The sequence below is a fragment of the Microplitis mediator genome, chromosome 7, assembly GCF_029852145.1.
Source record: "Microplitis mediator isolate UGA2020A chromosome 7, iyMicMedi2.1, whole genome shotgun sequence".
Classification (NCBI taxonomy): Eukaryota; Metazoa; Arthropoda; class Insecta; order Hymenoptera; family Braconidae; genus Microplitis; species Microplitis mediator.
The window spans coordinates 1917979-1931136 of NC_079975.1; the positions used below are offsets into that span (position 1 = coordinate 1917979).

Genomic DNA, 13158 nt, shown 5'->3' on the forward strand with positions numbered 1-13158 from the left:
AAGTTTGGAAACGTAAAAAAAAATTGTAACTGTAAAAAGATTTTTTATCTCGCGACTTATCTTATCACCATAAACTTATCGTAGTTGATTCAGATGAATCAACTAGTGTCGAAAAATCTATTTTTTTAAATTTCTCTACACCTGTAGTTTCAGTTACGTTTTAAAAAAAAATCCTACAATGAAACAGTCATTCATTTCAATAAGTTACATATTTTTGTTAGTGATAATAATAATTTTGAGTGTAAAATGTGATAGAAAAATTCCAAAATATCTTGAGGAATGCTACACAAATAAGACATTAAGTGGACCGCGTTTACCGATGACTCTGAATGTCTTGATAGACATATTTCGTAAGGTGGAAATTTTCACCCAGACATCAGTCGACCTGAGGCTGATGGTAACTTCAATGTTACACAGATTCAAATTCGATGGGATCGAGTACCATGAAGTGAAATCGAGATACGAAATTTTGCCATTCAGCGGCACGGGGAGCCAGCAAATTAAAAATCAGATAGTAAATGAATTTATTCCTGGTAACCCGTATATTTTTCCAGGGGAAGCTTTGAGTTTGACTGAACGATGCACTTTACATCGGGCGATTTCTAATACTGTTGCTGATCACAATCAGCCGGATAGCAAACTGTGTACTGATAGACCGACTGAAAAAATTTATGGTAAATTTATGATATACTTTCAGTGGGTTCCATGACAACTGATTCTAGACAAATGATTACACGACAATTGATTCTACAGACTAAATTCAACTGACAACTGATTTTTTAATTCATCAGTTTCGTCAAGATTTTCATAACTTTCATAATCATCTTTAAAATTTTTATCTTCATAATTTTCAGTCGAATGTAAATGGAATCAGATGCCGGTGGGATCACTTGTCGTGGTTTAGAATTGTTGGGATCAGTTGACGGCACACATTTTTGGTTCCATGACAACTGATCCCATGAACCAAAAGGATGTACCGTCAACTGATCCCAACAATTCTAAACCACGACAAGTGATCCCTACACATTGATCCCACCGACATCTGATTCCATTGACATTCGACTGAAAATTATGAAGATAAAAATTTTAAAGATGATTATGAAAGTTATGAAAATCTTGACAAATGATGAATTAGAAGATCAGTTGTCAGCTGGACCAGTTGCCAGTTGAATCTAGTTTGTGGGATCAATTGTTGTATAATCATTTGTCTGGGATCAGTTGTCATGGAACCTATGGAAAATAAAGGCAGACATCAGCATCGAAAATATTTAAAATCTCGATAAAAATTTAATAATTTACAAAATGATCGAGACCCAGGACTGACCTGAGGTCAATCGACACCCCAATGAGGACCAACCTGGACTTTCATTAACCATAGAAACATTTAAATTCATACTGAGAAATTTTCAGTATGCAACAGTGATATTTATATATTTATTGCAGCAAAATCATCAGGGAGAAATAAAAAATTATGCCCATTAGAAGAGGGGATTATTTTAACGGAATTCGGTACAGTGGCACCTGGTACACTGATAGCAGCAATCGCAGCAGCTCTCCAGCATCAAAATATTGCTGTCAAATTATTGTATGACTCATTACCAAATGATCAACATGATTTTAATGATGATGAAGTAGATTTTGTTATACCAAAACATGAAATTTCTCTTAATAAATCAATGTGGTTCAGCAGTTTATCGAATTCAAATGCTCGAGTTGATAATATTTGGCTGGCGACAATCGCGGGTAATTTCAAATTTCAAATTTATTTTATTTTATTTGAATATTTATTGTTTTTTTTTTAAATTCAAGGCGAGTTGGCTGAACTAGTGGTTTATCAAGGCCCAATAAAAGGGGACAAGATGTCATTAGGGTCGAGTGGATTTTGGGACAGCACAATGAGACCAATGTTATTTTATTTACTCAATAAAGATGACAGCTATGATGTTACCAGAGCTGAGATCGTTGGTGCAGTTGATGGTAATTTATTTAATTGACTATCGATATCCGCATGATACGAGACAATTTATTAATTTTAAATAAAAGAATTAATTAATTAATTAATTAATTAAAATAATCGGAACGCACCCTTATTAAGTATTCTTAATACTTGCGCGGTAAATTCAAATATTTGAAAAATAAATTATTAGAAACGGGAGAAAAATTAAAAATCAGTCAAAATTAAATGGCGGCAGAATATGATAGAAAAATATTTAAAATATTTAAAAAAAAAACACTTGAGTATTTGAACAAACCTTGACGGGGAAATAATATGCAGAAGGGTGTCCTAATACACTTGGAGATTTAATTTAAATTTCTCCAAGTGTATTCCAGCTAAAAAACGTCACTTAACTGCTATTTCCCACCAGACGATGCCAGATGATTTTGCTCAGGAACTTGGAGGGTATCAGCATGTCATCAGCAACACTTTACACTAGCACTGAACACTTAACTACACCACGGATACTTTGCATAATTTAAATTAATAAAAGATAAAATTTACAATCACTGCACAATTTTACACGACGCCACTCAATACTGTGTTTCAATTCAAATATAAAGAAGGATCTGGACTACTACTGCCATTGCTGATGAAACTGACTGCCGTTATTGGACCACCAGTTGGATACAAAGCAATCGATTTTGCGACTCACTCTCCCTCCCCCACTTTAGCAAAAATTTGAACGTTGACTACAGCAACGCATAGTGGCGCCAACAGCGCGAAATTTCAAAATTGAAATTTAATAATTTTATTAAAATTCGTTTGTGTCAATTATTATATCAATTCGACTAAAAAATATGCTCTAAATTTTGTATTTTGCATTAATAATTTGTTAATTATTCTGATTATTCGCGCGGTAAATTTAAATATTTGAAAAATAAATTATTAGAAATGGGAGAAAAATTAAAAATCAGTAGAAATTAAATGGCGGCAGAATATGATAGAGAAATATTTAAAAAAATAAAAAAAAAACACTTGAGTGTTTGAACAAACCTTGGCAGGGAAATAATATGCAGAAGGGTATCCTAATACACTTGGAGATTTGAATTAAATTGCTCCAAGTGTATTGCAGCTAAAAAACGTCACTTAACTGCTATTTCCCACCAGACGATGCCAGATGATTTTGCTCAGGAACTTGGAAGTTATCAGCATCAGCCATCAGCAACACTTTACACTGGCACTGGACACTTAACACTTAACGACACCACAGACACTTTGCACAATTTAAATTTTACAATCACTGCACATTTTAATTAAACAATCACTACGAGCAACAAATTTAATGGATAATTACACGACACCACTACAATACTGGGTTTCAATTCAAATGTAACGAACAAAGAAGGATCTGGACTACTAATGCTGTTGTGGATGATACTGACTGCCGCTATTGGACCGCCAGTTGATACAAAGCAATCGATTCTGCGACTCATTCTCCCTCCCCCACTTTAGCAAAAATTTAAACGATTACAGCGACGCGCAGTAACGCCAACTTGGCGCGAAATTTCAAAATTCAAATTTAATCATTTTATTAAAATTTATTAAATAAACCCTATATTTATAAGATGGCGCTTGATAAGGTGCAATAATATATTTTTTATCATTCATGCAATATAAGTGCTATCTTGGCGCACGCTCTTTTGTTCGCCAAATAGCTGTTTGCCCATTCAACTGTTTCCACGACATTTGTGTGCGTTAAACGATTATCTGCGTGCGACAAGTAAATTTGAGTGCGACAAGTAAACTTGTCGCACTCAAATTTACTTCTTGTCGCATGCAGATTATCGTTTAACCCACAAAAATGTCGCGGCAACAGTTGAATCAGCAAAAAGCTACTTGGAGAATAAAACAGCGAGCACTAAGATAGTACTTATATTGCATTAATGATAAAAAAAACTGTGTTCAATTCGTGCGGTGTTGTCGATTACCCACTCGAGCGAATGAGCGCACTCACTTCGTTCGTGCGCTCAACTTCGCTCTCGTGGGCAATCGACAACTTACCGCACTAGTTGTACAATATACTATTATTTATAATTTTTAAGGTTTTATAATCGCCAACAGTTTGAAAACATGGATGACACATTTCAGTAATTTGCGTCTCAGTCAAATTTTTGATATTTATTACTCATCAAAAGGCGCATTTTTTGATTCCGACATCGCAGCATGTGAACGTGGAAAAGTTTTTTGGTACCACAGCTCCCGCCAAATGTTAAAAGAACAAGTAATATATATTTATTTAATTACTTTACTAATTATTCCTAAAATTAATTACCCAATTTAATTAAAACACTTGCAAAAATTTTATAACTGCATCGAAAGGTTTCAATTTTCCCGCGATGGCAGCATTCGCCTTTGGCTTCAGTTTCCTCACTCGTGTCTCAAATCCTCGCACAATATCCTTATTTTTCAAAATTTTTGCAAGGGTTTTATACCCGCGTTACTGCCTAGTAATTTAAATATTTAAATTACAGACATACGCAGTGTCGCAAGTATTAGCGTATAAAAAAAGTGTATCGTACATGACTGACGATGCACTCGAAATTATGGTCAATTATGCAGTAAATAAGTTTACTAATTACGTAAATAATAATTTATTTACTGAACTGCGTTGCCATAAAGAAAAGAAGTATCCAAATATCGAAATATTTGTTGCGTTCGACGGTTCCTGGTCTCAGGAATATACTCAAGATTTTTTATCGTAAGCAATTCTTAAAGTTATCAATTAATTAATTAAATTAATCATTAATTATCAATTACTTTTAGAGTATTGATAGAAGATTTAAACGTATCAATATACGGCTCTAAAATCGGGATACTCGATGGCACTACAGGAGAGTGGATATTAAATACAACGAATAGTTCGTCGACGGCATACGAAATAATTTACCAGCTAAACTCGTCAATAAGCTGGCCGACGAGTTTAAATATATCGATAACAGTAGACAGCATCAATGATTATTTGACAAATATGTGGGATAAAAAATCAGCGAGTCATCAAATAGGAACTCTGGGCCAAGTGATTTTATTTCTGGCCCCGCGGACAATCGTCCAGTCAAGCAGAGAAATAAAATCATCATTGAATAAATTGAAGCAGAACCACCCGGATGTAAATATTATTTACTACGTGTCCAAAGAAAATTTACAAGGCTTCAAAGAGTTATTGATTACTCCCGAAGACTATTTGATTGACACCGCGGGTGTTGACGACATTGTCAACTATATTTTAACGATTCCTCGAAGTCTGAGACGCAGTTGCGGTAAAAAAAATGACAGCAGCCCTCGGGATCAGGTCGAGGATTACGTAAGACCGCGGGAGTCAATAATCTACCGGCTGGACCCTCAGTGGAGACGGAATACCCAGAGGATTTCCATGTCTGTGGTGTCAGTTGGCTACGGAAGCTTTGAAGTCTGCTGGTGGACGCAGTTGGAGGGGAATGTCATCAAAAATAAATTCGACTGTCGCGAATTATCTCGACACATGGAATTTATAATAAATGACACCCAGGATTGTAGAGACAAAAATATAAACTGTCCGGCGATTTATTATCAAATTCGCGGGCTGAGTTCATCTAAAAAATGCGCGGGTAATTTAAAATAATTAATTTTTTTTGATAACTGATATTTTAATTAAATTTTCTTTTTAGAAATCGAATGCCGAACACCGGAATATATAAGATATATATTAAGACTTAGTAGTCAATGTTCTCATGCTTCGGGACTGTCTTATAATTTATTTATATTATTATTAATTAGTATTAATTATGTAATAAGTTGACTTACTGAAGATGCGATGGGGTATTTTGTACGAAAATTTTAATTTATATTTAATACTGTACTAAAGTACAAAGTTACAATTAATTACTTACTTACTTACTTACTTACATATTTTAATAATTATTTATATTTATATACTTAAAATTAATTAGCATTTAATTGAAAATGTTGAGCGGTAAATTCGTAAATTAATCTTATGAGATACTGGAAGTTACTTGAGTCCGCAAGTGTACCGAGGTTTGAATCTGACAGCAGTAAATCAAGCGGTGGAAGGAAATCATTTATCGAATCTCCTGAAAAAATAAATACATTTTTTTTATATTAATTTTAAAATTATTTAATTAATTAAAAACTAAAAATTGAAAGTACAGTCGAATTCCATTAACTCGAACAGTCAAAGGAGCGGAAATTCCGACTTATCGAATGCCACCTCCTTTAAATAGGAAACTACAGGCATCACATGTATGATATATATAAATATATACACAGATACAAATTTATAGCATGGGAGAGACCGTAGCTGGTAGTGGGGGTAAAGATTGAGGGGAAGTTCCGAGTTAATGGACTTGGGCTGCATTTAAAAAAAAAAATACATACCATGTAGATGAATAAGACTTATAATTTTAAAGAATAACATTTGCTGTATTTGCTGCTCTGGATTTTTTGAAACTGTGTCCCATCTGTCCCGCTGGGCAGCTCTGGCCCAAATGCTCAACTTCAGTCCCATTTTATCTTCATTCTCATCAACGTAATCCAATAAATCTAAGGCTTTCTTAAAGTCAAAGTCTGTTACCGGCAAATTTTCCTCACACGTGTACAGCTAAAAAAAAAAAATTTATTTATTTATTTGAAATTTTTTTTAAAATAAGAAAAAAAATAAACGTACGGTAATCAATTCAACTGGAGTTAAAACCCTCAATTTTTTAGTATCGTAACCGTAGGCTTCCAAAACGTCAGCTGGCAATTCTTCTTGATGGGCAATGAGCTCCAACTCCCTGTCAATTTTCTCACAATTCTCATTGATCTCTTCCTGGATTTCATCCGAGCAAATAAGCGCGAGTTTACTTAAGCAGAGCATGCTCTTTTTTCTCCTCACCAGCTCAACTTCTTTCATCGCCAGCTTGTGCAGAGTATTGGCAGCCAGCCTGTACTCTTCCATCAGCGAGTTCTGTACCCAACTGAGTTCCGGGTGCTCGGAAATTTTTTCCATCAACTCACCGGCTCCCTCCCGCCGGCATCTGTCCACCAGTTGTCCAGATCTACCGTCTCTCACATACCAGGAGAATAAAAATCCCGCAAAGTCCTGGGATGCAAACTTCTCCGCATAATTATCCAGCCGCGTTTTGTTGTCAGTCAGCTCGCAAATCCTCACCAAGGACGCAAAGTCGCAGTACTTTTCCGCCAGCATGGCTGCGTTTTCAAACTGCTCGTTCCTGATCAACGGCGCTATCAAGTTCGTTCTTTCAACCTCGTACTGCTTCAAGAGAATTTCAAATTTATCGGTACCCCGTATGCTCTCCAAGTGACACTTCTTACCGTCAAGTATTAAGTCAATTAAACCAACAATCTGGTCATACAATTCGCTCTTCAGTGACGTGTCATTGGTGCCAGTGACTCCATGCTTCAGCGTTAAATTCTGCAAAGTGTACAGACAGTTACGTAAATCCTGTTTGCTACCGACACTTCCAGTAGCTGAAGCTGAAGCAGCAGTCCAAGGTAAGTACTCAGTAACAGCCTTAGAATTTCTCGCTGGGACAAAACGGTCAGCATTTGCTTGACGGAATTTTATAACTTCATGCAGAACCCCCAGTAAAATAGAGTTTACTTGCAGTATGTACTGAGAAATTTGTTGCGAGGGTTTCTCCGACTGCGAAACTTCGACGGCGCTGCTCACCAGGTTGGGCAGGACCAAGTGAATTGTGCTGACTTGCCGGTAAAAAATGTCTCTGGCCGTGAGTTCACTCGAGGCGGTGGCCGCGGCTTCTTCAGTCAGGGTCCGCTCAATGACCGGGTCCACTAACTCCGGGTACCGATTTTGCAAATTGAATATCGCGAGTGCCGCGACTATTTTTTCCGCATACTCTCCAAGGACGTGAGAGGTCGCCATGATTACGCCGCGATAAGTCACCGCGCAAAATCTCTCCCAGAGCCCGTACTCTTTTAAAAAGTTAACGAATAAATTCAAGGCTTTTTGTTTGCCCTCTAGTTGATGGGGAATCTGCATTGACATCACAGTAGTTATTGTCAGCGACGAGTCCAAGTGATTTGCCCACCGCGGGTCATTTGCCGGGTAGTCGTCAATAAGTTTATTGGCAACCTTGAGCGCGAGTGTGTCCAAGCTCGCGTCGATGTCCATCACCGGTTCTTCCTCAACTGGGAACAACTCGGCGAGTATTTGCTGGCACTCGGCTTTGTTTTGTCTCAAGTGGAACAAAAACGCGGCTTTCAACTGCTCGACGCCATCGGAAGTGTAATACATCTCGCGTATTTTATCATTCGAGTACTGCATCGTCAGCGTGTCCATCAAATTGTCACCAGCCATACCCGCGACGCTGGAAGGCGAGACGATTCCATCAATGCTAGTATTTGTCATGCTCGTCCCATTGTTGCTGATGTCAGCGTAACTGGAGTTCAAATCCTGGGCCGTGAAGTCGGAGGTCTGGATGGTAATGAGTCCCAAGTTTCGCGTGAACAGTATCGGGGTATTGGAACACAAATCGCCGCCAAGTATTTTGTCTTCGCCTCGACGTATCAGGTCTATTTTGTCCTGCTCATTCTCATTGGTCACGTTGACAACCAGTACCGTGCAGTAATTATAAACGACAGCTTCCCAACCTGATAAAATAAACCGGAACGAGTTGATTGTACTGTCAATGTTGTCTTGATAGAGCATTGGTCCCAATTTAATCGGCATGAACCACTTGAAAGGTGTCACCAGTGTCGTTGAATTCAATTGCAATAATCCAAGAGCGAACTGCACTTGAGGTGAAATGTCTTCGCAGTGAGCTGCTACTAGCAGGACAATGCCTTCGTCATTGGTCTGCATGTCTATCAACCAGGTGTGGACATTAGATGGGTTGCAGACCGCGTTGTCCCAGGTGTAGCGTTGGAACGCTTGGGTAACAACATGCCCGACATCTTCGTCAAACTCCATTTTCTCTTGATCGTTCGCTGGGAACGACCAGTACTGGAGAGAAGAGCCAGCGAGGATCAGTACCCGCGAACCCTGGTCTCCAAAGTAAGTGCAGAGAACTTTAGATAATTTGGTCTCCGTCATAGGAGACTGGGGTATGGTGCCGAAGATTAACGAGGACATGCGTCGGCCGATTCCCCCTAACCACCCAGGACTTGTTCTCAGCACACGACAGGTGATGTTGTTTCTACCAGCGGTGAATAATGGCTGGAGAAGAGCCACAGTGCAAGTCGTGGTGGCTAGAATGCACCCGTGGCCAGGAATGTGAGTGAGACAATCAACCTCTTGACCAGCTAGCTCTGCGGATATTTCAATTGACGACTCCTCGTGAGCGATTGAAGGCCAGTACCTCACGATTCCTTCGGGTGAGACTGCCATGCAACAAGGAACCTGGTGTCCAGATGGTATCCACACTGATATACAGTCCGCTTTGTGTGCTAGATCACTCTGGGGTAGTAGTAACTCACGGCACTGGCTCTTGAATGCCATACGCTGCTGCTTCGGGTCGTGGATTGTCGTCTTGCACTGCCAGACTAGAAGACGACGGTTGCAAACCAGCCAAGCCCATCCATTTTGCGACACCCGGACGCTTACTTCGGTGCTGCGGTCGACGAATGTCAGGGCTTCGGTTACTAAGACTGGTAACGATGATCCAAATGACTCGACAGTATGTCCAGCACTGCGACAAAGTACTTGGACAGATTGATTTGAACGTCCGGATATACTGACTCCACTGAAATATCATTTTATAATTTAAATCATCAGTTATGATTCAAGAGACCCAGTAACCGGTCGGGGAACTAGTATCCAATCGCTCATGTATTTTATATCTCTATATTTACTAAATATAAATTTATAAATAAATGGAGTGATCGAGTACTAGTTCCCTGATTGGGCACTAGGTCTTTTACTTTAAATAAATAAATAAATTTACCTGCTCTGTCTTCTTAATGACTGTGCCATTGACAATCTTTTACGTGATGGTGATGCCACACTCCGACTCATAAAACTTCCAATACTATGTCGGTCCATTTTTATTTCTCTAAACTAATAAATCTGCAAGTAAAATATTAATTATCATCAATATCTATAAGTAATTACAATTAATTTAATTTAATTACAAATACGAGTTTTATGTCAGACTAAAAAAAAAATTTACTAGAAAGTTTTTGGGTTTCATTAAATTTCTAGAAATTGTTTATAAAAAAATATATATGAGTAGTAAAAAAATATGAGAATTTACAATAATTATCAGCCAATTGTTTATTTAAATTAACATTAAAAAAACAACCGCCAATTCTAACCTAATTCAAAAATTTCAAACGCAATAATCGAATGTCAGTCACTGGTTTTGTTGATAATAAAAAAAATCTCACATAAATTTATATAAATTATGAATATGAAAATAAATATATGACTAATTAATTAGTAAAAGGGGTAAAAGTAATTATTTACTTTATATTTTTCAAACCTCAAATTATTAACTGATAAATTTAAGCCGGTTTCAAAATTTACAATCGACAATAATTTAAACTCGATATTTTTTGAATCGAGAATCGAATTTTACAAACAATGCAGCCAACAATAAAAACATTAAAATAAACAAAAATATTTTTTTTATATTTATTATATTATATTTTTAATCTCTTATCATACAAAAATAATATTTTATCACTTAACAAAAAAAATTTTCAAAGTTTAAAGTTTTTTTTTTAATTCTGAAGTACAAAGAAAAATAACAAAGTGCATAAAAAAATAATAATAACAATAACAATAAAAAAAATAATTATCTCATTGTTATCAAATTAACAAGTCGAGAATCATCTGCTTAAAAATAATTTAAAAAATAATTATTTCAAAAATAACCTCCAAGATTTAAAAAAAAAATAATTTAAAAAACTCTGAGTTTGTGTGCTGTGTAAATTATATGAAAGTGTTGAATATACACATATATATAAATATATAACCTCAAGAATCTTCAAATTTATCTAATCTAGATATAAGATTTTATTTTCTTATCTTCGGATCCATCTAATTATGAACTAAAAAAATATAAACAAAAAAATTTGAATCTTGATATGAAAAAAAAAATAAAAATGATTAAATGATTGACAGTAATAATTACTAATGATACTAATTACAAGTTTTATAAAATTATTTAAAACTTAAAACTTAATTCATAATTTTTTATTCTTAATTCAAATTTAAAATTTAAAAAATGGACAATTATTCGGCGCCTAGATTTGAAGCAAAACTAGAATCATTTGACTCCTGTATGATTGACGTCCAAGAACGAGACATAACTGCTGGTGTTGTCAGTCAGAGTCACCAGGAAACCAGATGCAATCCTGATAATAATGATAACAATGAAGCGACCCCGATACGGGACGACCACCAGGACCAGGACAATCGACACACGATACAAATAGCGACGATTCAAAATAACGCGACCCAAAATATGACCTTGACTCCTATCAGGTTGCCGGCAATTCTAGACGGTGAATTTTTTTCAGTTGTCCGGGTTGATGACACCAACGTCACAGTCCGCTGTCAACAGTGTCATAAATTACTAAATGGAAACCTTAAATCCACGGGGAATTTCTTGAGTCACATAAAAGTTAGTTTTGTTTATTGATAAATCATCAACTTATTTATCAATAATTTATCAGAACCCGAGTGACTCAATAGACATTCGCTAAATTGATGTTGAGTTTGCTATAAAAATTACGAATTGTTGACATCAATTTATTTTTAATCTCATCAATTGTCTTTGGTCACTTGAGTATGAGTGTAAATGTACCAGACATAAGACAATTTTCGAATTACATATAAAAAAATTAAACAATTAAATTGATACGATAAAAAAAATGCATGTACTGATTTTAGAATTTTCTACAAGCCCGTTTTTTATTTTTCTTGTTTAAAAAATTTTATTTTATTATTTTTAAATTTTAAAAATTATCTGATGTCCGCCAACTTTACTCTCATCACTTGAATTCTATTTAATTCCAATTTGAATTTTTTTTTTAATTAAATTATAATTGGCGCGAAAAAGTTTTGATCAATAAAACAAAATAAAGCTGCCGATAGTCATTTTAAAAAATTAATTAATGATATATAAGACAATATCTAATGCTGATATATATTTGCATTTATTAATTACTGGTTTTTTTTTTTTAGAGAGTACATCCAATGATAATTGAAAAAATAAAATGTAAATCGAATCAACGTAAGCCAGCGATAGCTTATGTGGATTTATCATCAGAAAAAACACCGGAAATAATAAAAACTAAACGTGGATATCGAAAATGTTCGAAACAAGTAAGCAATTGTCTCTAATATCGATAATTACAGTAATCAATTTTGAAATTATTAATAAAAAAAAAACTTTTTCTCACCTCCGGGCGGAAAGCGTCAACTTTCGTCCCGCTGTGCAAAACGAAGTTGCCGCTTCCCGCCTCCGTCGAGGAGAAAAATAGTATACACTCCTCGGGAAGTAAATAAGAAAGCCTCAGATCACATGTTTGTTGACCTCGGCTTCGCCTCGGCCAACAATTACATGTGATCTGAGACATTTCTTACTTTACTTCCCTAGGTGTGTAATATACTATTTTAATTAAATTGATGTGAACAATTTAAATAATTTAACAGGAAGAGCCACAAATGAACGGGGAAGAAGTCTTTGATCCGATTCCCGACATGTGGGCCGAGTCGCCGGTAAAGAAACGTAAGCACGAAGACAGTGACACTGACATAAATAAATACTTGCAGCCAAGTAATTCCTCCATAATAGAAGACGAGTTTGACGCAATCGGAAAAAATGTTGCCGCGAAATTACGCGGCATGCGATTAGACCAGAGGATAGTCGCGGAGAAACTTATAAACGACGTCCTGTTTGAAGCGCAGCTCGGAACCCTCCATCGCAGCTCAACTCTACAAGTTGAATGACGTCCATTTTTTAAATAATATTCCATTAATTATCTAACTTATTAATTAAGAGATTTAATTATCGCTCAGTTCATATTTTATTGAAAATATAAATAAGTAACTGTCTGATAATTAGATCTTTAAATTGAAAACTTTTTTGTAAATGTACAGAAGATGAAATTAAAAAAAAAGTTTATACTTCGTAATGTAAATAATATTTTTATTCAACGATTTAAATTGCTGCCGAAATATTTGTACACTAAAA

At 35.8% G+C, this 13158-nt stretch overlaps 3 protein-coding genes across 5 annotated transcripts; 2 read left to right on the top strand and 1 right to left on the bottom strand.

Annotated features, from left to right (window-relative positions):
* The first annotated feature begins 47 nt into the window (after positions 1-47).
* On the top strand, positions 48-5804 carry LOC130672048 (uncharacterized). The gene is made up of 7 exons (XM_057476257.1): positions 48-674; positions 1444-1743; positions 1810-1977; positions 4042-4220; positions 4471-4697; positions 4763-5583; positions 5644-5804. Exons 1-7 carry the CDS (start codon positions 179-181, stop codon positions 5772-5774), a joined length of 2322 nt encoding a protein of 773 aa, XP_057332240.1. The 5' UTR covers positions 48-178; the 3' UTR covers positions 5775-5804.
* On the bottom strand, positions 5798-10533 carry LOC130672047 (nuclear pore complex protein Nup133). 3 transcript variants are annotated; one of them, XM_057476253.1, is made up of 5 exons: positions 10422-10533; positions 9901-10022; positions 6660-9699; positions 6371-6593; positions 5798-6066 (listed from the first exon to the last, which is right to left on the bottom strand). In XM_057476253.1, the coding sequence occupies exons 2-5, from the start codon at positions 9996-9998 to the stop codon at positions 5918-5920; spliced, it is 3510 nt and encodes a 1169-aa protein (XP_057332236.1). In that variant the 5' UTR covers positions 9999-10022; positions 10422-10533; the 3' UTR covers positions 5798-5917. The 3 variants fall into 3 exon arrangements, with proteins under 3 accessions (XP_057332236.1, XP_057332239.1, XP_057332237.1); XM_057476256.1 differs by having other exon boundaries at positions 10438-10518; XM_057476254.1 differs by lacking the exon at positions 10422-10533 and adding an exon at positions 10271-10393.
* A 342-nt stretch (positions 10534-10875) lies between these two features.
* Positions 10876-13149, top strand: LOC130672053 (uncharacterized). Its single transcript, XM_057476264.1, has 3 exons — positions 10876-11583; positions 12147-12287; positions 12618-13149. Exons 1-3 carry the CDS (start codon positions 11185-11187, stop codon positions 12912-12914), a joined length of 837 nt encoding a protein of 278 aa, XP_057332247.1. The 5' UTR covers positions 10876-11184; the 3' UTR covers positions 12915-13149.
* Positions 13150-13158: the final 9 nt, after the last annotated feature.

Bases quoted from the DNA above. Each gene is read 5' to 3' on its own strand.
- LOC130672048 (XM_057476257.1), top strand. From the start codon at position 179: ATGAAACAGTCATTCATTTCAATAAGTTACATATTTTTGTTAGTGATA. The intron at 1,978-4,041 runs GTAATTTATTTA...ATAATTTTTAAG, and splicing joins GATCGTTGGTGCAGTTGATG to GTTTTATAATCGCCAACAGT. The intron at 5,584-5,643 runs GTAATTTAAAAT...TTTTCTTTTTAG, and splicing joins TTCATCTAAAAAATGCGCGG to AAATCGAATGCCGAACACCG.
- LOC130672047 (XM_057476253.1), bottom strand. From the start codon at position 9,998: ATGGACCGACATAGTATTGGAAGTTTTATGAGTCGGAGTGTGGCATCA. The intron at 6,594-6,659 runs GTACGTTTATTT...TTTTTTTTTTAG, and splicing joins CTCCAGTTGAATTGATTACC to CTGTACACGTGTGAGGAAAA. The intron at 6,067-6,370 runs GTATGTATTTTT...TTATTTTTTCAG, and splicing joins AAGTCTTATTCATCTACATG to GAGATTCGATAAATGATTTC.
- LOC130672053 (XM_057476264.1), top strand. From the start codon at position 11,185: ATGGACAATTATTCGGCGCCTAGATTTGAAGCAAAACTAGAATCATTT. The intron at 11,584-12,146 runs GTTAGTTTTGTT...TTTTTTTTTTAG, and splicing joins ATTTCTTGAGTCACATAAAA to AGAGTACATCCAATGATAAT. The intron at 12,288-12,617 runs GTAAGCAATTGT...ATAATTTAACAG, and splicing joins ATCGAAAATGTTCGAAACAA to GAAGAGCCACAAATGAACGG.